This window comes from Nycticebus coucang, chromosome 1 (assembly GCF_027406575.1).
Source record: "Nycticebus coucang isolate mNycCou1 chromosome 1, mNycCou1.pri, whole genome shotgun sequence".
NCBI lineage: Eukaryota > Metazoa > Chordata > Mammalia > Primates > Lorisidae > Nycticebus > Nycticebus coucang.
The window spans coordinates 165,086,511-165,112,007 of record NC_069780.1 but is presented as its reverse complement, the minus strand read 5'-3'; the positions used below and the strand labels follow the sequence as shown (position 1 = coordinate 165,112,007).

At 45.8% G+C, this 25,497-nt stretch overlaps 1 protein-coding gene across 3 annotated transcripts; it reads right to left on the bottom strand.

Moving 5' to 3' along the window:
• Nucleotides 1-188: 188 nt before the first annotated feature.
• On the bottom strand, nt 189-25,174 carry GDNF (glial cell derived neurotrophic factor). Of its 3 annotated transcripts, none has more exons than XM_053591989.1 (3): nt 24,929-25,174; nt 20,270-20,446; nt 189-3,049 (listed from the first exon to the last, which is right to left on the bottom strand). In XM_053591989.1, the coding sequence occupies exons 2-3, from the start codon at nt 20,418-20,420 to the stop codon at nt 2,565-2,567; spliced, it is 636 nt and encodes a 211-aa protein (XP_053447964.1). In that variant the 5' UTR covers nt 20,421-20,446; nt 24,929-25,174; the 3' UTR covers nt 189-2,564. The 3 variants fall into 3 exon arrangements, with proteins under 3 accessions (XP_053447964.1, XP_053447971.1, XP_053447958.1); XM_053591996.1 differs by having other exon boundaries at nt 20,348-20,446; XM_053591983.1 differs by lacking the exon at nt 24,929-25,174 and adding an exon at nt 21,167-21,329.
• Nucleotides 25,175-25,497: the final 323 nt, after the last annotated feature.

The window sequence follows — 25,497 nt, the reverse complement described above, 5'->3', positions numbered from 1 at the left end:
ATAAGCAAAGGACAATTGTGCAAGTTTTTTCTTACCTGGGTGGTGACCGGCTTCAGGAAGTTGATGGGCAATGCCATTGACCATTCAGTGGACTGTGTGTTATGAGGCGGCGGCTGATAATAAACCCTCATTGGATGGTTGCCTGGTCCAGCACACCAGGAAGTACAAGAGTACAGAAAGGGATAGAAATGAGTTTTTATTTGTAAAAAGTTACAAAATGATATTGTACAAAAATAAAGTCTGTAGAGAACTTTGGTTGTATAACACAAACGACCAAGACAGATCAGAGAAATCAGAACTTCCAAAGAAGTGCACTCCTTACTGTATCAGATGGTAATTGCAATGATAAAGAAAAATCACAAACTTTACCCTTTTGTGGATTTAGTGAAGCAATTTGCTTCCTTTAAAACCTGCTTTATGGTGTGTGGGTGATGCTGGGACCGAGTTGTCAACACCCATTGGATCCTATGGTCTCTTTGGGCAGGGACTCTCCATGGGAAGCTGGGCGAGGGGCTAGGTTTGTCACTGTTTTGACCAGACTGATTATAAACGAGGCCCCAGGAGATGGTGGGAGGGGGCAGAACATGGGTCTTCCGGGGCAGGTGGAGGGGATATCTGCTGCTGCTTGGTTACTTTGTAAAATTAACGTGATTATTTGAGAAAGGCCAGTGGGTCAATTATTAAATTGTCATTCTTTTGTGGCTAAGCACCGCTCGGGTGGTGATAGATTACTTCCCTGACGGAAATTCCTTTTACGAAATACATAAAGGTCAAGCTCTAATCTAAGACCTAGTGCATCGTGCTGTGTCAGGTGCCAGACAAATTCAGGGTATGAAGCAGGTAGGAGATGCCCTTCTCACCCTCGCTTTCTCCCCTCCTTACTCTTTAAACGGGCAAGCTCTGAGCCCGAGGCTGTGTGTGTGGACATACCTGGCGGAGGTGGCTTCCTCCACACCCTTCTCAGCCACCTTCTTCCCAGGAGCAGTCTGGGGGACAGAGGGCTTAGCCTGCCTGTCAGGAGGTCCCCCATGGACTCCTAGACTGCACGGGGTGGGGGCAGCTGTCCCAGGAAGGCAGTGGGGACCAGGATGGATGAAGAGTCTCCTCAGTATCTGGCAAAACCTTGGCTCCCTGACAGAATTGTTTACTTTTAGGTCAAACTACTTACTAAGAGGAATTCAGCCTTTTATATATATGGTGATGCATATCATAGATACGTGTGGAGGGGGTAAGAGCTTAAATACAACTGAAACTGGAGCATATGAAATTTCTGTCCAGTGATAGAGCAACGAAGAAATAAACCAAGTGTCAATGGTCTCTGTTGCCACCAGGAAGGGGAGCCTGCCAGGATGCTCCTTTTTTTTTTTTTTTTTATTGGGAAAATTTAATGCTGAAATCTGAGGGAAATCAATGGATTTTCTTAAAAAGGTAAAGTAAGTGATTTTTGCCTAGCAAAAAACTTTTTAATACTTTGTAAAGCATGGACCCTTGTTCCCAATTCGAATTTCCTTTTGTCACCTTTCTTTGCCTTTTGCGAGCACATGTACTTTGGCACCTTTGAAAAGAAATTTTAATAAATAAGAGAAAAAAAAGAGAAACTCATTAGTGAATGGTAATAAATAACAATAACTTAAATCTCAATAAATATTCTCTATATTTCTGTATTTGAAACAGATGCATTGCATCGAGTAGCTTCTCTGGTCACTGGTGACCACACATCAGCGGAGCTGGGTATGTAACGTCTGTCTCTCTGTAAACTGACAGGCCTGAGGTGGCTCCCTGCCCAAGGCGGCTGGGGGCCTCCCCCGCTTCTCTCCTGCAAGAATGCTGCTGAAAACCATAACTGGTTTCCTGTTTCCAAGGACATAAAGGAAATAGCTTCAGGTTTGTTTTTAATCATGAGCACAGCCTTTTTGATTCCTAGCCAATTTCTTCCCACCCCACACACCATGTTCAAAATCAATCTCCAACTCTGGTTGTAGTAGACCTCAGGCCTCAGCTTTCAACTTCAAAGGTTATTATCTCTTGTGTCTTTGCTTCCTTTTTTTGATTTGTTTTTCCTCTTCTTTCCTGGGCATGTCTCCACTGAGTGACAGAAAAATAACCTTTCCTCCTTTCAGCAGTAAAACGTAATGACAAGGAGGGACACCAGGATTCCCATTTCCCTGGTGTCCGCAGACATGTGAAAACAAACCACAGAAGATAACGCTGGTTTGGTTGAGTGCATCCGCAACTGCGCCCGGGACGGTGACAGTGGACTGTATCAGCTGAAACAATGGCAATGGCCAACCAGGAACATCAGCCCTGAGCTTCTGGTGACATCGGTGCCACCCTGGAGAATCCAGATGGCCGTTTTATCTCTCCTGTCCAGTTGTCTGTAGCTGGATCTCCTCCTACCAGGCTCCCATGTCGGCTGCCTTCCCCTTCCTCCTCCTCCTTTCCTTCCTCCTCCTCAGCCTCCTTGGTCCTCATCTTCCATTCTGGGCAAACATTTCCTGGGAACCTTGGTCCCTTTCTTTGCACTGTAGCAGGAATGCAATACACAGCAGTCTCTGGAGCCGGAGTCAGATACATCCACACCTTTTTGCGGAATGCTTTCTTAGAATATGGTAAACCAGGTTATCATCTAAAAATGACAGGTCGTCATCGAAGGCAATGGGTCTGCAACATGCCTGCCTGACTTTGTCATTCACCAGCCTTCTATTTCTGGATAAGTTTTTTAATATTTTGTCATACATTGTCTCAGCTGCATCACAAGAACCGCTACAGTATCTAAAGATCAGTTCCTCCTTGGTTTCATATCCCAAACCCAAGTCAGTGACATTTAAATGTATTGCCGTTAAGACGCAACCCCGATTTTTGCCCTTCTGGCCTCTCCGACCTTTTCCTCTGGAATTCTCGGGGTTGGCAGCTGCAGCCTGCCGATGCCGCTCTCTTCTAGGAAGCACGGCCATTTGTTTATCTGGTGACCTTTTCAGTCTTTTAATGGTAGCTTGAATAAAATCCATGACATCATCGAAGTGATCAGGGTAATCCTCTGGCATATTTGCTATTCAACAAAAAAAACAAAAAATATCACATGAGACAACAGTGATCACTTCAAGCCATCTTCTAGATCAAAGTGCCCCCTCAAGTCAGCCAAAATTGGACCCCAAACCACCAGTTAAGCTAAGTGTCCACTATACTCCTCCAAGAACAGAGGTATAGAAGAAACATGATTTAATTGGAAGAGAAGACTAATGAGATGGTGATCCATTTCCTTGTAGGAAACAAATCCTTAGAAGCACAGTTTTCATTTGAATACCATCCATGATTTTAGCAAGTTGGTAGAGAGGTTGCTGTAAGCAGGCCCATCTTTTAAGGCCATTTTTCTTGCCTGGTCACATAACCTAGAGTGGTGGTTCTCAAATGTGAATGTGCAGGAAAGTACTCACTGAACTGGCCCAACCCTTGGACACCTCAGTCAATTGTCCTGGAGAGGGCCAAGGAATCTGCATTTTTAACATGGCCCTGAGGAATACTGATGCTTATGATCCATGGACCAAACTTGGAGAAACCTCTTAGAAAGTGAAAAAAGGTGAAGCCTTCCAGCATTGCTACTTTCATCTGGAACACCCAGTGCTCTTCCCTGAAATCGCCCCTGGCTCTGCACAGCTGAGTGGGCCAAGAACCATACTGATAGAACAAATGAAGAGCTCAGGAACGCAACTAGATTTTAAAACTTCCTTTAAAAACATGAAGGGAAAAACAGCTTCTATTTCATGAAAGAAGAGACCAATTTACCACTTCCCTTGAACAGCATGACTTTAATGGAAGCCCAGAAATACTGTATAAGGGCATTTAAATGTATCTCAGCAATAAATGAACTGTGATGCAGTTTGTGGATAGATTGGGCCTGGCCCCATGGGTGAGGTCCTGACACTGCTGCAGGCTGCCCCATGGCCCCCACTGGCTGGACACAGGACAGGAGATGTGCCCTTCAGGGGGATCCCAAAGGGGAGGAATGCTAAGAGGGCTGAGACCTTTGGTAAAAGGATGAACCTCTTGGTGTTTTCTGCCATATTCCAACAGTTGCTTTGGCCAATCAAGTAAGAGAAAACTATCAGAAGAATGTAATGCATTTCTAAAAAACGAAAACAATTCAAACTCCTACCTTTTAGGCATCAGGCTTTTTATTCTCCCCTTGCCTCATTTTCAGATAATTTAGTATATTTAGGTTTAGAAGTGGTTTAGAGGAATACTTGTAGACCTCAGAAGAGTTGTTAGCAAGAGTAAGTGTTCTTTGCCAAGACTATGATAAAACACAGAATGATATATTGTGTCTCACCTATGTCAAGCTGTTTTGTCATAAACCTAACCTCTTAAAAAAAAATGCATTAAGTATCCTAAGTGTAGAACAAACTCTAGCAAAGGCAACTTAACCACAAAGATGTGTGTGTGTAGCATATAAAATATATGATATAAAATAATGAAAAGATTGGGGATTGGAATTCCAAGAATCTCTTTTCATCAATAATGAACAGATTGGGATTGGAATCCAAACAGTCCCGGTTGTCTGATATCCAAAATTTAGAAATGGCTGGTTAAGCTGCACAGAAGTCTCAAAGTCACTTCCACCCTGGTTGAAGCCCCACCATCTCTTGCCTGGATAACCACAACAGCCTCTAAACTGGTCTCCCTCATCCCACCCTTTGCCTCACCCAGCACCCAGAGATATTCTTAAAACGAAACTTAGATCATACCTCGCTCCCCTCCCCTCAAAACCCTTCAAGGCTCTCTGATCCTCTTGGAGTAACAGTGGTTCTGCCAGACCTGGCCATCCCATCCCCCTCCTCAGCCTGCTTACCTCGGCTGTCTTTTTATCCTACTCCCTCCCTTCCAGCTGCCCTGGCTTCTCAATCTGGATTATTCTTTGCTGTGGGAGGTTATCCTGTGCATGGTAGGGTGTTTAGTTGCATCCCAGGCCTGTACCCAGAAGGGGCTAGTAGCATCCGCCCCACCTACCTCCTAGCCATGACAAACCAGGATGTCTCTAGTCTTTGCAAATGTTCCCGGGGGTCGGGGGAGGGAATCATCTGGGTTGAGAACCACGGCTCAAACAGCCAGGGACTCAGGGCCTTTGTGCTATATCATCTTCAAGTCTTCAGTCAAATGCCACAGTCAAGTCCCATCCTGCCTCCCTGTTTAAAGCACAGCCCTCCCCAGCCCCAGTCAGGTCCCCAACCTGCTCTCCCTCCCTCCCAGTATAAACATTACTACATTCTAACACGCTATCCAGCTTATTTCTTGGGTTTGGTATTCCTTGTCTGTCTGCTCCGATGGAATGTCAACTCTAAGAGGCAGAAACTTAGACTTGATAAATCCCAAGTACTTCAGAGTAGGATCTGGTGTGATAAATGTAGGTTAAATGAATCAGATCACTTTACAAGGCAGAAAGCAAGAGTTCTTAATTTTTTAAGGGGATACAGGGACTTTAGCTGACAACTGCACTGTTATGAAATGAAATCTCCAAAATAACAACTTACATCACCTGGGAAAGCCATTCTGCCCTGTGTGGCAGGATCATTGCCCCCTGCCTGCTGAAGAACCATCTCCAAACTGACTTTCCGTTTTTGGCTTCCTGCAGTTTTGACGAGTTACTTTCAGGCCACCTCAGCCTGGGTCCCCCACTTTCTCAAGGGGGCCTGGGGGAGCATCTTAATTTGTCCTTTCATTTGGACTCCTTTCTAGCTGAACTTCCCTTAGGAAATTTTCTTTAAAAACAGAGCAAAACAAAAACCTGTAAATCACTCTGATTTATAGAAACAAATGACTTATTTTAAAAAATGAGCTGCTTATGCTATCAATGAGATTTCTTTCAATTAAAAGCTATTAAAGAGGAAAAAAAAGCTATTAAAGAGGAAACAAATACAAGTGTACCCAGTTTCAAAAAAACATACTTGTATAGAAATCTAAAATACAAGAGTCTTCAAATTCCAAAAAATAAAAAAGGCTTTTTGCTTTGCAAAAGAACTCACACTGTCAGCTCCCTGGGCTCTAGTCAAAAATTCCTAGATAGATCATTAACTTAGGAACCTGGGAACATAAAAAGTTAAGATTAATAGCCAACTGAAAATCAGAAATGAGGATGAAACATGACTAAAATTTTTATGTAACTTAATGGGAAAACATTTGAGCTGGAAAAGTATAACTCACACTGGTTTAGAGACTCATTAATCTATAAATTACATAATTTTATGTTACTAGAGTTATGATAAGGATTTGAATCTGCATTTACAGTTGTCTTATTTACCTACAGATACTTTCCGAGTTCTCAAGAAACACTCCTGCCCACTTGATCGTAAAGACATTTGACTTCATTTTGACTATCTGGCTTTGCTTGCCAGATAAAATACAAAATGCCCAGTTAAACTTGAATTTTAGATGAATAGCAAATAAATTTTCAATATAGATAATCCCAAATATTGCACAGGACAAATATTGTGATATTTGGGAATACTTATATTTCATTATGGAAAATTTATTCCAATTTCCTTATTTTGAATTCCCCTTGTCCTTTTCAGGGTGACCCATATAGATAAGCAATGTGAATGCACAAACTACTCATGATTTTTAATGATGTGGTGAATAGATTACTACCTCTGAGTTAAAGGCTTCCTGGTAATGGTGGGTCCAAGTCATAATAAATTTGTCCAAACCCACAGTATGCACCACACCAAGAGTGAACGCCAGTGTAAACTATGGACTTTGGGTGACTATGATATGTCAACATATTTCTTCAGTTGTAACACACATACCCCTCTGGTGGGGATGTTGATGACAGATGGGTTATGAATGAGGAGGGGAGGGATATACAGGAATGCTCTGTACCTTCCTCTCAATTTTGCTGTGAACCTAAAACTGCTGCTAAAAAACAAAGTCTGGGCTCAGTGCCTGTAGCTCAAGCCAGTAAGGCGCCAGCCACATACACCAGAGGTGATGGGTTTGAATCCAGCTCAGGCCTGCCACAACAAAAAATGGATGAGCATTGTGGTGGGTGTCTGTAGTCCCAGCTACTTGGGAGGCTGAGGCAAGAGAATCACTTAAGCCCAGGAGTTGGAGGTTGCTGTGAGCTGTGATGCCACAGTACTGTATACCCAGGGCAGCATTGTACCCAGGGTGACAGCTTGAGGCTCTGTCTCAAAAACCAAACCAAACCAAACCAAAAAAAGTCTGTTAAAAAAAAAAAAAAAAAGTGCTTCCTGGCATGTGGCTAATGAGAACTCCTCCCTTTGATAGGAAAATCTCCCTCATAGCTCCTTACTAATGTGGAAATATTATTTAAGCCTCAAGTTCAGGCCATAGGAGATTCTTACTGAAGTGAAAGTGTTTTTTCCTCCTTTATATTCTTGAAAAATAGAACAACAAATATTTATGCTGAAAGTTTTACATGGATATGCATTCTAGAAGCTAGGAAGGGGCAACACTATATTTTTCAAACCACAAAGCAACTAAATTCCTAATACCAGGACTTTTGATGCCAGTTGAGTTCATTCATGGACAAAGTCTCAGTTTTTCAATGTTGAGCATTTGGTGGTGGTGGGGAGGGGAACCTCTCCAGAGGGGTGCTGGCAAAGCTCACTGAGCCTGTCCTTAAGAATTCTGTCTGTTGCCTCTAACCCACCCAGGCAAGAAACTCCCGGTGATGAACTTTGCTTCATCAGTCTTCCAAGAACTCACAGAGCTGATGGGGAAGAGGAGGGCTTTGGGTTTGGATTAGTAACCCTACAATAAGACTTAATTGCATATCACTTTCTTTTTCATCCTATAAAGGGGGTTGGCAGGATGTGAGCTACACAAACGGCTCTCATTAGTTTTAACTTTGATAGTGAAATACTTGCAAACAAACCACAAAAGAGGAGCATCATTAAGAAAAAACAGGACAAACTTTTGCTCATTTCCTGGTCCCACTAGGAGGATATATCTTGGAAAACATGTCTGCCTAAAAGCTAAAGTTTTTGAAAATTTAAAATGCTCAAATGCATTTAAGCCATTCTTCAGAGTGCAACCAAATATTTTGGCATTATTCTATTTAAAGTATTTTAATTTTGATGTGCCCTTTGTATAAACAGGGTTATTTAAACAAATGGAACCTTGTACTGGGGCACCACTCTGGGAACAAACCGTTCACTGCAGACTCTGCTTCCCTCGATTATAGGGGAGAAGATAGTAATGTCTTGGGAACAAAGGACTAGGATAGTGACTATTTTGTAAAGTCAGCTGAGCTTTTATAGAAGCAATGGTGAGGGCTTAGAGTACTGCTATTAATAGCTGAACTAAAAATTACGTAATTCAGAATGTTACCTTGGTTAAACTGGCATCAGTGGACAAAGTATTTTCCCAAAATATCAAATTTCTCTTTAAAAAGTACAGGTTGATTATATTTAAATCAAAGGGTTATTTTTATATTCATAGCTGGATTGTTCCTCTCCTCACTCTGCCAGGCTGGTCTAAGATACCGTTAGCTTAAGTCTGCAACCTGTGGGCCCAAGAGGTGGGCAGCATGAGGCTGTCAATGAAGGGCAAAGTGGCGAGGACGTAACTCCTTACCTAGAGTGGGAGGGGGCTCTGAGGGTCCAGGAAAGAGAAGGCCTCTCCCTAGTACCATGTGTATCTCTCTGAGAAGAGAGGTCTTCCAGTCCAGGCTCAGTGGATGCAGGGGCCCAAGAGAGAGGGCCCAGGTGTTTTTTGCTCTGGGAGAGATGCCCTCTCTATGTCACTGTAAAGTGTCCACTTCTGTGTCTGGAAGGCAAAGCCTAATATACTGGGGTGCATAGGGGTGAGCTATTGCCTGAGCTGTGGCCACACAGGTGAGGTATGTCCAGAACTAGTTCCCAAGTGCTCTCATGCTGGGTACTGCCAGCTCTGGGCTGGGGATGCTAGGTGTGAGGCCACAGAATGCTGCACCTGCTGCCTAGGTGCTGAGCTCTCTGTCCTGACACGAAAAGCTTCCCGTGGAAGGCTGTCCAAAGACGAGAGGAGCGTGGAAAGCCCCCTGGCGGTGGGAAACATTTAACACACTGACTGCCACACACACTAGAAAAAATTTTTTCCTTGGGGCCATGGTGTTTTATTAGGTTACGAGATACGTGAGTTATATACGCTTCACAAGGCCCCGGGCTCAACACTAGTGTACGTTAAATACAACTCACATGGCTGTTAATATATTAATCTGATATGCTTAATATCAGTACAAATTGCTCTGTAGGCCAAGTATCTGAAAAATAGTTCATTCTTTCCCTCCCACAAACATGCATGCATATATGTATCTACACAGTGACACACAACATATACATGCATAGGTATATGAAAAGATCAAACTAGGATTGATGTGATTTTTCAAGAGGAATCACAACTAATGTCATTTTGGGGGAGAATAAGTTATTTTTACCTTTGAATAAGATACAAATGTGTTTTTTTTTCGCTAACATTGAAATATTATTGTAAGGACTACATAACTGAGTCTTACCTTTCCCATTCCTCACACTACAAAATTTCATCACAGTTTCCTTGAAGCACTAACAAATATTGCCAATATAAAGCTGGAATAGATACCTACTTTCATAGAACAGTAACTTTAAACCCGACAACACCCCTGCAAGGCTAAAGTAACAATTGGATATTAGCTCCACTTTATAGCTTGAGAAACTGAGGCTCGCCTGACCAGTAAAGGTGGACTTGGTTCATTTTCAAAGCTCAAACTCATTCTACCATTGCATGCTGCCTTTCAAAGTCAAATTCTGCTACCATAGTGCTTTTCCAGACCTGTGGCATACAGTAGGTAAATTACTCTGAAACAAGTGCAAGATATGTTGGTTTCATCAATACATGTTTACCAAGTTCAGGATATTCCTATGAAAGTATAGTGAGAACTACATTTTCTGTTGAAAAATTCAGTATGAAGTTAGGTACATTAGGCAGATTCTAAAGTTGGGCTGCGATGGGCCCCAGAATACAGTAAATGGTTTCTAAAGAGGGGAATGTCCTGCCCTGTAGGGGCATCCCTCCACGGCCCAGTCCTGCAGATTACTCTGAGGCAGACCTGGCCATTTCCCAGTTCAAACCGGAAAGGCGGCAGCCAGCGTGGCGGCACAGACAGAGCGGCCCCATCTCCGGAAGCTCCTCAAACTTACTCTGGCACCAAATGACAAGCTGGAGAGGACAGAGCCCTGGATTCCAGTCTTGAGTCAATCCCTGACCAGCCACATGACCTTGGACTAGTTGCTTAACCCTTCTGAGGTCAACTGCTCTGTGGGGCTCTCCCCAGCTCTGGGGCCCTAAGATGTGGACAGTCTATGTCTTAGCAGGAAAGTTGTGTCACACATGTGCTTTCGGTCACCTCTGTCCAGGTAAACACCACCTTCGGCTGATGTCCCAGCTGCACTCAGCTCAGCCACCATCAGCACTGGTCCCATGAAGCCTGACAGGAGGTATTTTAGGACCTACCCGGTACTCAACCTCTTCGGTTTACCTCTTGGCTCAACATCTCTGCTACGTTTAAAATAATCATCACCAACCCTCTGTCAAATTGTCAAGTCATCTTCCTGTGCCCTATTTAAAGAGAGATAAAAAGATGTGCAGAGAGGACCCTGTATTCGCATCTGAAAACTCCGGATTCTAGGGTGAGGCATTCTTAAACCTCAGTTTCCATCTGTAAAAATAGAGACGGACCTGATGACCTCTGACAGGACAGAACCACACCAGCATGCTATAATTCCCTCAGTCACCACCACCCCAAACTCCAACACTAAACTTGATATTGTCTTAGAATCTAAATTTTGTTCATTTCTGTTTTTGCTGCTTCAAGTATGTTTAGATCGTGCCCTGCTCATGACTCCAAAGCTAAAATCGCCCACTGCTATTGGTACAAACTGGGAGGTGAGAGCCCCACAGCCTGTCCTGGAAGTCTTGCTCTTATTTGATCTTGAGGGACCTCTAAAATGTGCAGTGTGTGTCCATAAGAATGTTCCAGTTCTCTGAAAAGTTCCTTTCAGAGAACTTTAAAACTTTCAAAAGTTTTAAATAGTAGTTTTGTCACCTATTACTATTTAAAAGTGATGATTTTGCCACTTATTTGAAAAAGAAATGGCCTAGGTCGCTAAGCGCTGATGGTAACACATCTTACATCATGTAATGAACATTCCTGCTTTCCTATTTTGGACACAGAATTCATCTAGCATTAGATAGAATGTCCCGATCACAGGCTACTCTTGGGTTAACTTACAGAAGCATCCACAGCATCTATTTTTCTAAAGGCAACCAGGAACTGAGGCGATTTACTAAGTCTCTGTCACCATTCTCAGTGTGTCTCTCCATGACAGTGGTTTGTTGACAATAAGGCATGACATCGGTTTATTTGAAAAGTATTTGTGTTGTAAAAACACCAGTGCTTTGTCGTTTTTTAAAAAAGCATTTCTGGATTCTCTCAAGGCAGAAGAAAAAGACCAATCAGAATGCAAAACACTTCAGCATCCAGAAAAAATAGCCTTGGATATACTTTTAAAAGCCACTTTGCCCACCAAAATGCCGTCTTATTTACCATCTCCACCCACTCTGACCAACACCATATGCACTTACTAGCTATGCTATACCTTGAACTATTATCCTAAAACTCAACCAAGAAAACCGGCAATAAATGTGCTAGAAATTACTGCATGAATACAAACAGCTAAAAAAAGCCCACTGGGGAGAGACAGGCAGTATATTTCTCTGGTTACTCAGGTTCCAACTGCCTGATTCTGATTTCTTTGCATGTGGTCTATGGTTTTATTATTGTTATGCTAATACAGCATGGTCCCCCTGGGGGCAAAAGGTCCATTTCTCTGCTTTTAAGTCAGAAAAACACCCAGCAGGGTGTTCATTTGTTAGCTAATCCATGAACACCTGGTGTGAGCTAAAAGCACTCCACAGTTGGTAGTAAACACCCCACACTAACGAGCACACACCAGGAGCTCTGCTCCGCCCTTATAAAAACTTGACAGGGAAGGGTGAGTTACCCAGTAAAATTAAGTGCACAAAAATCCACTTGGGAAAATAATTCCTGTGGTGTTATCAGAGGCAGGTGAGTGAGGGAAGACTCCGAAGGAACTTACTAGAAAGTCTCTGCTTTTTCTTTTCTGCATAGCCCTGGCCCCCAGCCAGAGAAGCCAGAGGATCCTACTGGGATTTTGTACTCAACTTCCCTCAGCCCTTGAGGAACGAGCTGACTGGCTGACCAGTAGGTAAAAGGAAGGTTGAGGTCCTTAGTGATTTGGGCAAGCAGAAGGGGAGACTAAGATAAAATAACAGGAAAACACAGGGTGAAAAAATGTTCTTTATCATTTGAAATTATATGATAGATTCCTGTGGTCAGATATGAAGAGGGACTTTCCACCCCTAGTGAATGAATTTACTGGAATCTCAAAGACTCTTTAGATAATCAGATATGGGTATCATTCTAAAACCACTGCATTTGCAAAGCCCCATTTCCTGATTTTTCTGTTTGCTGACTTTCTGATGCAATCAGAAGGGTTATATCAGAGTGCCCTGGGCTGCCAGGAAGTGATCTTAGGTTGCACTCAGGCTACCCTAGGTCAGACCCTAAGTTGCTTACCCTTGGAAGCCCTGATCTCCCCATTGTTAAAATAGGCATAGTCATGCCTTTACTTTCAAATTAAGATGAATATGATCAGGCTGAGAGTCATGATTTATGCCTGTAATCCCAGCACTTTGGGAGGTAGAGGTGGGAGGATTGCTTGAGGCCAGGAGTTAAAGAACAGCCTGGGAAATATACATAAGGAGACCCCATGTCTACAAAAAATACAAACATTAGCTGGGCATGGTGACACACACCTGTGGTCCCAACTACTTGGGAGGCGGAGGCAGGAAGATTGCTTCAGCTCAAGAATTTGAGGTTGCAGTGAGCTATGACGATCCACTGTACTCTAGCCTGGGCTACAGAGGGAGATCCTATCTCAAAAAAATAAATAAATAAATAAAAAGATTAATATGATACTGTAAGAAAAGACTTCAGCTCAGTACCTGGCCCCACAGAAAGTATTTAACAAATGGTGCCTAAAGTAAGTCAGGGTGGTTGTCACGGCTGTGCTAATTCTTCAGTGATGTTCACACAGGGGACAGCAGCACAAAGATCAGACCTTACAGCCTCTAGAAGAAATAAGATTACCCCCAAAGGGATCCAGACACTAGTTCCTTTTCAACATGTTCTCTGGGGAAACCTCTGTAGTGGCCTGCAGCTCCTGTCCTTCTGTGGACAGAAGGTGCAGGCCTGTCTTGGGAGTCTGTGTTCCCCCAAATGCTTGATTATTGACCACACAATGTCAACAGATCCCACAGCCCATGAACAATATTTATATGTCCACTATGGCTTAAAGCAGTGTCCTCAAACAGAGGTCCATGCCCCTCTAGGGGTATACAAAGACTTTCTGCAGTACCCATGAGTAGTTTTAAGGGACTCAGTGTCCATTTCCTCAACTTCCACATGTGCTGTGTCCTAAGACCCATCTGCCTGCAAATGCTTCTGCTGTAGGCTCTCCTGGCCCGCTTCCCCCTCTCCCCCTTCTATCTTACTGGGAGACAGCGTGCTTCTCCCATCCCACTCTCTCTACTGTGGGGTCCTGTCCCGGGATAGAGACCTTCAGGTGCACACAAAGGCATCAGGCATGCATGACGCCCCGGGACAAACCGTTACTGTGCTCCTTAAGAGGACATAGCAGCATGAATGTAGTATTCCAAGGATGTTAACCGGAATCTGATCACGTGGCAGTAACCAAACAAAGCCAAACTAAAGGGCAGTCTGGGAAATAGCAGGCGACAAAGTCTGAACTTTTAAAAAATGTCAACATCATGGGGGAAAAAGAGGCTTGGGAACTATTCTAGATTAAAGAAGAATAGAGACCAGATAGTCAAATACAATTTAGATTAAAGAAAATCATGAAGGACATTATTGCCACATTTCGGGAAATTTGAGTATGGGCTATGTACTGGATAACAGTACTATATCAGTGCTAAATTTCCTGAGACCCATACCTGAACTGTGGTTATATAAGACATTGTCCTTGTTCTTAGATGGTACATGCTGATATATTTAATGTTATGATGTTTGCAACAAATTCTCAAATGGTTCAGGAAAAAAATGAGGCCAAATGCTAAAAAGAGGTCAATCTTAGTGAAAGGCATGTGGGTGTGCACTGTACTATTAGCACTTCTGAGAAAGACGTCACATGAATAAACCAAACCGAGGAATAATGATGTGGCAGCCCCACCTCTCATTCTGGCCAGCTCTCACGGCAGGTCATGGGGCTTTATCTGCTTGTCTGTCCACCATCCATCCATCTATCCATCTTATAATCAGGATCCAGAAATGGGATGGTTGTTGCCATAGGGTGTACATTAACATGCATTTTGAATTGAAAATGAAGTCAGACCTTTTCTGGTCTAAACACCAGTTGATTTGTCTGATTAGTTTGATCGTTTCCCATGAATTCAGTTAATTAAACTTATATATTTAAAGCATATACATATACATATACATATACATATATATATGTGTATATATATATATATATACACACAGTTCCCCAAAAGGGCTGGAAATGGTGTCTGGTACAGCTATTTAAAATTTGGATGAAAAGTTTTAGAAACCTTCAAAATGTACAACCTTCTTATTTGTAAGTTTTCAGGTGAAAAAATTTGAAGACTGTGGACTTTTAAAGTCAGGCGTTTCTACTTCAGTTATCTTAGTAAAATCATACAAAACTGTGTTTTGCCTCTACTGACCTAACTAGTTGTTTCCCAGTGGTGACTCGAACCCTGCTTGTACAAGCCACCTCCTATTCCCACTGCAGTAGAGAGCCATGGCAGCACTTGTGCAGTCACATCGATGTCTGCATGGACGCCCCCTCCCTGGGCAGAATGGCTGGGAGTTGAGAACTAGCATCACTACAAGGCCTTCTACAGGCACTACCAGGCACTTAAGAAGACCCTGCTCTGTGGCAAAGAGTGTGGGAGCCTTCTCATTGCAAAAAACATTCATATTATAGGAATACTTAGAGAAATTAGGTTTCTCTTCTGAAAACATCCTGGACCTGGACTTTGAAGTAGCCATTAATAATGGTAACCTAGGCCCATTGTGGCCCAAACAGAAATAAAAGAAAAGATTTAATAGTCTAAAGGAATTTAATAGTCTCTGTGAGACTGCATAACATCTAGTACATGATAAATATTTAACATTTTCTCCTTCTTTTTCTCCTTCCCTCTTTTTTGAGATGGAGCTATCTCTTATGTTGGTTGTGCAGGCTGGACTCAAATTCCTGGGCTCAAGTGATCCTCCTGCCTCAGCCTCCTGAGTAGCTGGGACTACAGGTATGGGTTGTACTTGCTTCCTGACTGAGTGGATTAGTTAAATAACAAGTATTTTAATCAAATGAAGGTGCTATGTACTGTGCGTACTAGATAAACAAAAATGAAAGGGATATTAGGATGGAAAAATACTAGATAGCTTTTATTTCTGTATCAGCTTAAACAGAATCTTGTGAGCATATTGCTTTGCTTCTTGGATCAGCCTAACGTCCTAAGACTGGCCAATTCAAATTTTAAGCCTTAAATAGATTTCTCTAAACAGCAACAGTTTGAAATAGGTTTCCAGACTGGGGCCAGAGTGAGATTTTGTTCTCAGATCTCAAGTAATGAATCAATGCCTCTTAAAAGAGTTTGATATGTAATTTCTTGTTGCCAAGAGACCCTTCCCACGTAGCAGGCCTCCTTTCCAGCTTGGGTATTTTGTTACAGTATTGTTCATTCATACAGTCCCTAAGTAGTAAGAAGCAACAGATGGATAGAGCTCATTTATTCTGAATTCTACATCCCATAATATCATACTTGAAAGCATAACATATAAGCAGTTAATTGCACTATAAGATTCCTTAGCTATATAGTGGTGGTCAGACAGTTTACTAAAGTTTACTAAAAGTTTTTGCTGAGTTTATGAAATAAATTAAATGCCCAGCTGGGATCATTAAAAACAGAAATGCTCCATCTCAACACAGGTGGCCTCCAACTCATAACTCTTATCACTTCCATAGAAGGATCTCACCCTGCCCCACCTCGCTTCTTCTCACAGGGGAAGACGGTCTCCCTAACATGACCATGGGAGTCTGGTGGGAAAAATTCCATAGGAAATATGTGGGCTTAGAAACAGGGGAAGGGACAGAGCTGTGAAACCTGGGAAGAGCTAGGGGCAGCTGACCCAGGGGCAGAATCCCAGGCAAGACTGGCCTGCCTACGTGCTGACCAACCAACTGTGGGGCTCAAAATAGCCTCCCCGCAAGGCCTGCATTTCTTTTACTCAATACTGTGTTGTGCTGCTTGAAATTCCACCATTTAGAGCAGCATCCTGGCAGTTGTTGCAGAAGAAGGGACTTCACTGGGTGCTAAGGAAGGGGTCACTGGAAGTAGGAGGGTGGCAAATAACAACTACAATCGCTATTTATGGAGCACAGGTTTTATAAAGTAATATCTCATTTAACACTCTCATCAGTCTTGCAAGGCAGGCTTACTATTATCTCCATTTTACAGTGGGGAAACTGAGGCTTAAGAGATGTTGAATAACAGTTTACAATCTTGGTTAACGGCAAGGCTGTCAGATCATAACAGATGAAATCCTGGTCTGATATGAATGTGTTACCTTGAGCTCTTGCTTGCTGAACCCCCCCTCCCCCCGATTGCTTGTTCTATGCTCTCCTTTTGCAGATTATGGGACATGGCACCCAGGGCAGAGACTCTCTCCTACTAATACTGTGAATTATAGTCCAGTTACATTGTGATTTACATAGGTTTTTGTGGGCCAGACTGAGAACTTGATAGCTTGATTTAGAAGACAGTTTCTATATTTTTGTGATCTGCTACTGAACTGGTGGACTATAATCCCATTATACTACAATAACTTGGCAATTATCTATAATTACAATTTAACATCACTCTTCTAGTTGGCTTCCAGTGGTACAAAAAATTAAGCCCACCTTACCAGCTCAAGGCTCCTTCATGTTTAGTTTTTCATGTACATTTACTAGAAAGTATGTTCCATTAGGACAGGGACTTTCTGGCTAGTAGGCAAAGCAAGGTAGCCTGAGCACCTAGGACAGCGCCTGGCACACACAGGCATACACTGACTGTTGAATAAATATGTGCATTTAGATTGCAGATTTTTAAAACTGCATACACTTGATATATTTGTGAAATATATTTAGAGTTGAGATATAGAGTATGACTGCATCATTGGTTGAAGACCTTCCTCCCAGGTATAGTGTTTTTCTCTTCCCATATAAAGTACATTTCAGGAGTTTGGGGAAATTGGGCCCAGCTTCAGCAGACCTGCCTCCTGCTATCATGGAACTTTAGTACTTTGGACCAGTTGATTTTCCTTGTTAGGTCTCAGGAGCAGAGTTTGCTTTCAACTCTAAAATGCTATGACATCTGAGAGTTTCACCTTATAGATTTCTCACACTTGTTTTAATTGCCCTTTGGATAAGATATTGGCAAAAAAACAAAATAAATGAACAAAGATAGCTAAAGAGAAATTATGCAAAAGGAAAACCACAATTCCTTGAGTTTAGACAAGTCAGAAGTTGCTATAGGAGGCAGCCATGGACTGTGCACTTTATAGTCAACCTCTAGGCAAGAAAATTAGCTAATTACAAATTCTGTTAGTTTAGTTCATACTGATATAATTCAGGGTGTTTCATTTACATTGGAACCAGCAGAACATATGCAGTCTCAAAGATGAGTGTGTGCACCAGGTAGGGTCCAGTTCCTATTCAAAAAGCACAGAAGGACTTAATGTGGCAAATGATCTGCTCAGTCACTAAGATGTAAGCATATGATGGGAACTAGACGAACCAGAATTTATGGTAATTTCTTTTTGTAAATGAAATGCAGTGACTTAATGTTTTTCTATATAAGCCTTAACCAGTTGCCCTGTGTACGGTATAGAATATAAATATCAGCACTGTGACAGGGGCGTGTTGACACTCGTTGAGTGTTCAAAGTCTGCACACTGTCATTATTTTGCCTTCTCTGCACTGACAGCTTGCTACCAAATTGAACATACCTGGAAAGAAGTCAATTTGGCTTAGAATGAGCTCAGTTTCTCTTTGGGAACGTCTTTCAGGTTTCCTCTAGGATCTATTAGGTCTTTCCATTGATAAAACAGAATGGGGTGTGTTCTGCTGCTTCAGATTGTAAGCAGAGTAGTCTGAATCTCACTTTTTGATGACATAGCATTAGTTTTAGAAAAAGTAAGTAATCATTCCCCCTACAACATGCCCCCCCACCAGTGCTAACTTGCTTGCTTTGTGACTGCCATATCTTATATAAGCCACAGATTTTCTTAGGTTATTACTTAGCCGAAGTGATTCATCCCTGGCTATACAATAGACTCACCTGGGGGAACATCTAAAAATCCAGATGCCCAGGCCACACCCCAAACCTAGCAAATCAGAATTTACTGGGGTGAGGCCCATCAGTATCTCTGATGTGCCCCAGGTGATTCTAATCTCTTAGGAGCATTTTCCCAAAAGACAGTTAGGACAAGAGTGTGAAGGCCAAGAGGCAAATCTCATAGCCACTGGCATTGTGAAGCAGAAAGGCCGGCCTTACAGACTGTTCTTTGAGTTCTAGAACAATTAAGTCAAAGTCATCATGTTGGTTGAAAGAAGAACAAGAAGCAGGAGACAATATTAAATGAGTTTACCTACATAGGTCACTAATATGACAACTAAAACTCCCTGAATTAATCAAGTTGTAATCATGCACAGTCATTTTTCTCTCTAGAACACTGAGGTTAGAGAACCATTATCTCACCATGTTCCTATTCCTCTCACCTGCCTGGGCAGTTGCAATGAAGAATCAGTTACTCAACTCTTTTGGGTACTGCTTTGAAGACAATGGTACTAGGGGCATTTTAAGTTTCTATTGAAGACACATTTACATACACTAAATTTGCAACTGAAATGAAAATCCTTAAAAATAGGTTTATACAGTTAATGGATGGAAACTCTTGGAATGGGCACTTTAATTTCAAGGGATTGACCATGTCCTTTCTAACCCTAAATCACTCTTGAAATCTTAATTCGCTTTATTAAAATATGCACTTTTCCCCTTTCTTGGGATTTGTGGAAGAAGATGCTTTTGTTTCTGTAATTACCCATAAGGAAAGCACATCACATGTAATGGGGTTGTTTCAGCCCATCGCCACTGGGTTTGGGGCACTCCTAGCATATGGCTGACTTGCCCTGGACTTCTGCTGTAGTTGTGAGGACAGTATTTTTCCAGCTCAAAACAGCCAGAGGGATAATTGGGGGCGGGGTGAAGGGGGGACTAACGAAAGTGGTATCCAGGCTACAGTCAGAGCTCACTATGGCTTTATTTTGGGGTTGTGTCAAATGGTCTATTACTACCTTTGTTACCCTCATACCTCCCAGATAGCCTCTAGAACTTGTAAGGCAGCATGCCTTCCTAAGGCAGCAAACTGCTGAAGAGTAGAGCATACATCACGAGTGACCTGCCCTAATTGGCTTGCTTCTAAAACATGCTAATTTTTGAGAGGTAAATCGCAGACTTATTTTCTGCTAAGAATAACCTGTTCTTTCCTTAAGAATTAGCATTGTCACATGTGGCATGAGATACAGCTTTTTCCCTTGTCCTTAGCCAGTACTATTTACGGTTAAGTCTTTCTAGAACCGGAACTGTTCTGAACAGATTTGACACTATCCAGATGCTTGTTCTGGAAACCGAGGCCTTTCCGTGTTTTCTCTGTCTCTGGCTTAGTTTTGTGAAAAGCTGGCTCTTCTCTTGCAGGCACAGTTTAGGATGAAAGTACAATAGTTTTCAGAATTAAGCACAATCAGGCACAGCAAGACAGATAAAGGGCTCTGGAAAAAAGAAAACCTGGGAGCATATATAGGGTGGGGAAACAGAGAAAAGGGGACAAGTGTGTGTGTATTCCTGTGGTGGCGGCGGCGGCAAGGGTATTTGCTAAAAGGACAGCAGAAAAACTTGATACCCTCTGAGATGGGCAAAGCAACACGTGTCATTTTCGGCCCGGTGCGCGGCTGTCTGCTGTGGGGAGGCCACGCAGCCGCCCACGCTGGCTCTGGGTGCGTGCGTGAGTGCGTGCGTGCGGGGTGCTAGGGGCTCGGCCGGCGGCCCCCCGCGGGGAGGGAACGGTTCTTACAGTCACTGCTCAGCGCCAAGGGCGCGCGGCGGCGGCCGAGGGAGCGGTCTTCGGCGGGCGCCTCGGGAGGCCTCTTACCAGCGGGCAGCGGGAAGGAGGACGCGGTGTGGAACAGCACCAGGCAGACAGCCACGACATCCCATAACTTCATCTTAGAGTCCCGTCCGGCGGCGGCACCTGCGCGGGAGGGCGGGGAGAGAACCTTAGGCCTGGGCGCCAGGGCCGCGGCGCTGCCTCGGCTGCTGCATCCTCGCGGTCCCCGCGTCCCCTCCGGCATCCCCCGCTCTCTTTCCTCCCACCCCGGTGCGCCCCAGGAACTGCTTGCACGCTGGTTTCAGAAGTCAGCTGCCCTCTACCACCCGGTCCAAGCGGTCAGAATTTCGAGCAGGGCCGATGTCCCCTCTGGTAAACTCTCCAAGACCCGACACCAAAGTTCCCGTCCAGTCTCCACTATTGGTGAGCAACATTCCCTGGGGGACAATCAGGCAGCCTTCACCCAGCGCGCTCTGCCCAGCAGCTCCCGTAGGCCCCGGGAACCAGCCCCCCACCCAAGTAGAGGCGGGTCCTTCTATTTGGGAAGAAATCAAGGGTATCCCTCTGCCTCGGCCCCAGGGTGCTTTCAGTTAGACTGGGGGGTGGGAGGCAGGCTCGGCGGCACCCACCCTTCCCGCCGCCGCCATTTCATTCTTCCCGCCTAAATAGGTTATTTGTTGCTAGAACAAGAAGTTAGCAGGGACTTGGAGACATTGGGCCTGTGTGGAAATATCTGGGTTATTTAAACCTCTTGAAGCATTACCCTGCTTAAAATACTTCTACCCTCTCTTAAGGTTATAAACAGTAAATAATGCATGAAAAGGGCTTGTACAGCATTAAGTAGGCTCTCAATAAATGCTTTACCATTGCTGTTAGGCAAAGATTGCATCTGTCTGGAAAATTTTAATACTCTGTGATAAAACCCTAAAACCCTCTTGAGTTTGCAGTTTGGTGAGATTCTGACCCTAGTCCCTTCCCCTACCAGAGGAGTCGCCTGTGTCACACATGGACGACTGTACCCCGTCCCAGACGCGCAGGAGGCAGCCGGGAACAACTGTAAGACCTGGACGTGATGGGGAGTGGGGCTCAGCTCTTCTCAGCAAAAGTGGTGCTCAGATTGGCTTCTCAGAAAGGAGAGCCAGGCTATGGGGGGGAGGGAGGAGCTGGGCAAGAGAAAGGCAATGTAAATTCGGGGGCAAGCATCAGCCAATGAGTCGAGGGGAGGGAGCCAGGCACTTCGGGTGCTGTTACCCAGTGCTTTCCTAGTCCCAGTGTTCCAGACTCCAGGGGACCAGTAGCTGGAGAGGAATCTCAAGCGGAAACTACGAGATTCTCGCGGTTGATTATCTCTACTCCTCCCCCCAAAGAAAACGAGTCTTAGGAAACTCCCCCCTGAAGTTTATCCATGGGGGCAGGGAAAGACCTTTTCCAGGTAAATGCAAAAATCTCAGCACCTGGCTTTCCTCTTCATTAGTTCCTAGGCACCCCCAGTCCCTGGCAGGGGCCTCCTCTTCATAGCTACCCAGAATCCCGGCCCAGGTCCAGCGCAGGCCACCCCGGGAAGCGTTTAATTCGGCAGCCACCTCCCACCGCTGCGGAGACAATGCATTTTCCATCCCTTGGACGTGTTTGTTCACTATGCAGCTGTTGGGCTCGGGAGGGTGTAGGGACTAGGGACTCTAAGCGACCTGCAGCGCGACCTTGGTTGCGTAGGCCGGTTTGCAAGCCCAGGAAAGAGCAATGGCTCTGGAGCCAGGCACGCCGACCCAGGAAAACGGCACCAGGCCGTGCAAAATGAGCAGAGAGGCGTTTTGGCAGCCGGAACCGCGAAAGCGCGAGGCCTCCAGCGCCCTTGGTGCCAGGTCCCGGGTGCGTGCGAAATGGCTGGCGGTCCCCAGGGGCAGGGAGATGCAGGCTTAGAGCCCCATTCCAAATCGCGCTGCCCGCTAGCAGGAAGCGGCAGAAGCACCAGACTTCCCTTCAGTTTTTAGGAAGGGTTTCCCCTTTTTTCCTGCTTGACCAACGGAGGACTTTTTAAATTGGACTTGGGAGATCCTCAATTAGAAGTGTGGCGAAGCTGGCAAAAGAGGAAACGGTGGAAAACTCCTCGCCTCGCCAAAGGAGGCTCCCGACTCCCGTTCCCGCCCTCTGCCAGGTGCCACAAGCACCCCATGGAGGTCCCCCTACCCCGGGACGGGGAGGGCGCATTCTTCCCTCAAAGTGCCGCGGGGGCCGGCTCTAGACTCAGCGACCCCGGTATTTGCCCGGCGGGGGAAGGGCGGTGGTGGTTCTGGGGACGCGGCACACTCCGCGGTCTACGAAGATGTTTTTCTCCGAGTCCATTTGAGCCCCACCCCGCGGTTTACCAGTCTGTCTCTTTTTCACTTTCCTCAAACACATCTATTTACTTCTGTCCGACTAGTTTTCCCCCTGCAACCATGGGCCTTGGCTCGTCGTGAGAACTGCTTAACTCGCTGCCACGTGCAGAAACTAAGCTCTCCTCCCCAAGTCGGCCCCATCAGGTGACCTCGCAGTCTTTGTCGTGCCTGGCAGGCTTGCAGGCTGGTTCTGGCTTCAGGACTATCGCTCCCTGGGAGGGCAAAAGGGGCTCGCCATGGGTTCAGCAGCTGGCGGGTCCCAGGCCCGGGGCGGAAAGGACGCCAGGAAAAGCCGGAGAACTGTCCGCAGAAGCCACATCTCGCCGAGGGGCGCTTCCGAGTTCCCGGCACCAGGGGGCACCAGAAACCTTCCGAGTCCTGCAGCGCCCACGCGGCCCGGAGGCTGCGTTATCATTTTAAGTATAAACCAGGAGAAAAACCACTCCCTCTTACAATCCTTCCTAAATCCGATTAGTCTGGGAACCTGTGGATGTTCTTGCCAACATCCTTGCTTTTCAAGCTCCTACCCCTCCATTCTTTCTCCCTAGCTTTTCTCTTCCCACTTCACCTGAGCTGGTTTCTTGGCAACCTGCTTTTTAGACCCCCCCCCCCCTTCTCCGCCTCGCCTTGACAGCTTCGCAGCCAGCGAGCTCTCCCGCCATCAGTGCCCCCGCACTTTCTTGTGCTTGGCAGGCTGGGAGGTTTGTTTGGGCTTTGCCTTCAAGATCCAGGTTTCAGGAAGAGAAAAAGGAGGCAGCGGGGCGGGGAGAGTGGCTTGCTATAAACTCGGAGGTTTTCTTTTGGGGTAAGGACAAAAACTGCTGGGATATCTATTGCTTTGCTTAACATCTCTTGACTCAGGGAGAACGTATTGTCCCCCTAACCTCCCATAATCGCGGAGCCCAAGATGAGGCAAGGAAAAAGAATGCTGGAAGCTTCTTGAAAGCAAGCTGAGGAGTAGGTCTGTTACAGGGTTCACAGCTGGGTTCCAAAACCTGAATCTCTTTCAGGAGTAGGCTAGGGACGAGACGGGCTTCCTGGACACTTGTCATTTGTTAAAAAGGCGACACCCCCCTCCAAAGCGAAGGCGCAGAGAAAAGTGAGTGTTTGATCTCCCACTTTGAGGGCTTTGCCGGAAATACTGCGTGCATAAGATTGGAAGCAGCATCTCTTCCTTGAAATACTTAAGTGAATATTCAAAATACGGAGCCGAGTAAAGCATGCTGTAACACACCCGCAGCAGAGGCCGGATGAATTGCATTAGTCCTGGCCAATGTTCCCCGGGGTGCGCACAAGGGCTCTGCAGGAGGATTCTGTCACAGTCAAAACTAACGGGGCGCCAATAGACTTGGGGGAGATCCGCGAAAGTCCGTTCTTAGCCCGGATGAGAGTTCCTTTTCACTGGTTGGAGCTGGAAACCAAACCACCCCTGAATTAGCCTCGAGGTACTGTAAGGTGGTGGAAATTCTAGTGGTGGAGTGTTAGGGGAGGAGGCTCAGAGTACTGAAGAAAAGAGGTCATTAAAATAATCACCTCATGGTTGAATGGAAACCTTGAGAAGTCCCAAGAGTCTGTCAGAGACAGAGCCGTGGGTCCAGGGCTGTCCAAGGAGCCCCTCTCTTCATCCCAACCGGGATGGTTAGTTGACACTGAAAGCATTAGGGAAGTGCAAGCAGTCGGTTCCGAAAAGGGCGAGGAATGTAGCTTTGCAGGACCGCGCCGGGAGCCCTCTATTTTTAGGTTCTCAGCACCTTTGCAGCAGTCCCTCCAGGGCCTGCACTTTCCCTCGGAACAGACCAAAACAAGCTTACAAGCTCTACAGTAAGTTAAACTCCTGGCAATGATAGTATCTCTGCTGCTACACATCCGGAGAGGAGAGGCGGTGGGTTGGACGATGACCCAAGGCCCGTACCGTTTTGGGGCTTATCAGGAGCACACTGCAGAGTTGGGGAAGGATGTGCCCTACTTGGGCATTCCAGGGCCCGGGGCATCAGGGGCTTCACAGGTCTTTGCCCACATGGAAAAAGGCAACCTGCACCTCCGCAAGACCAGACTCTCTCCTGTTCAACTTCTGTCTCCTCTGTCCTTCCGGAGCCCCGGCTCCCTCTAGTCTTTCCACTTTCTACTCTCGCCGCCTGTTCTGGGGTCTAGTCGCGCCCTTGTATCTCCGGCTCCCGGCAGCTAACCGCGCCCGCCCGCGACGCAGGCGCCACCCGCCCCCTCCATCTGGGTCCGCTCCCCCACTTACCTCGGATCGGGTCTCCGCAGACCCCCAGTTGGACATTAACTCCAGGTGCCGCAAGTCCCAACCCGGAGACCCATTTGGGCCGATGGCTGGAGCGCCGAGCCCAGCCCAACAGGTCAGCTGCAAGAGTTCGCAATCCTGGGGTGGCGCGGGACAGCGAGAGTGCGCTGGAGGCGGCGACCCGGGCTCCCGCCGCCTCCGCCGCCCGGAGAAAGACCAGGGCTGGCGACAGCTCCCCCGCCGGCCCCCTGTATCCCCAGAAGCTTTAGTCCGAGCAGCCGCCGCGGTCTTGGGTGGGGGGTGACACGAGTGGTGGAGCCGCGCTCTCCGCCCGGGGTCGTCTGGCCCGGGGCGCTGCGGGAGGCTTAGCGGCGACCGCCGCGCTCTGCGCCTCCTCGGGGCACAGTGCCTGCGAGCACGAGACGGGCCTGTCTGATGCTGCCGCGGGAGCTGAGATCTTGCCTGGAGATCTGAGCGAGACACCACGTCAACCGGCGCGGGGAGTCCCGTGAAGACATGAGGGCGCCAGGAGCGCAGGCTGGTCGTCGAGAGCCCCGGCTGGGGGGCCGGGA

What these genes read in the sequence shown, in the direction of transcription:
- GDNF (XM_053591983.1), bottom strand. Translation starts at nt 21,191, where the DNA reads ATGCAATCTTTGCCTAACAGCAATG. An exon ending in ATCTTTGCCTAACAGCAATG is followed by an intron (nt 20,447 to 21,166) that starts GTAAAGCATTTA and finishes CCTCCCGCGCAG; the next exon opens with GTGCCGCCGCCGGACGGGAC. An exon ending in CTTGGCGCTGAGCAGTGACT is followed by an intron (nt 3,050 to 20,269) that starts GTAAGAACCGTT and finishes TTTGTTGAATAG; the next exon opens with CAAATATGCCAGAGGATTAC.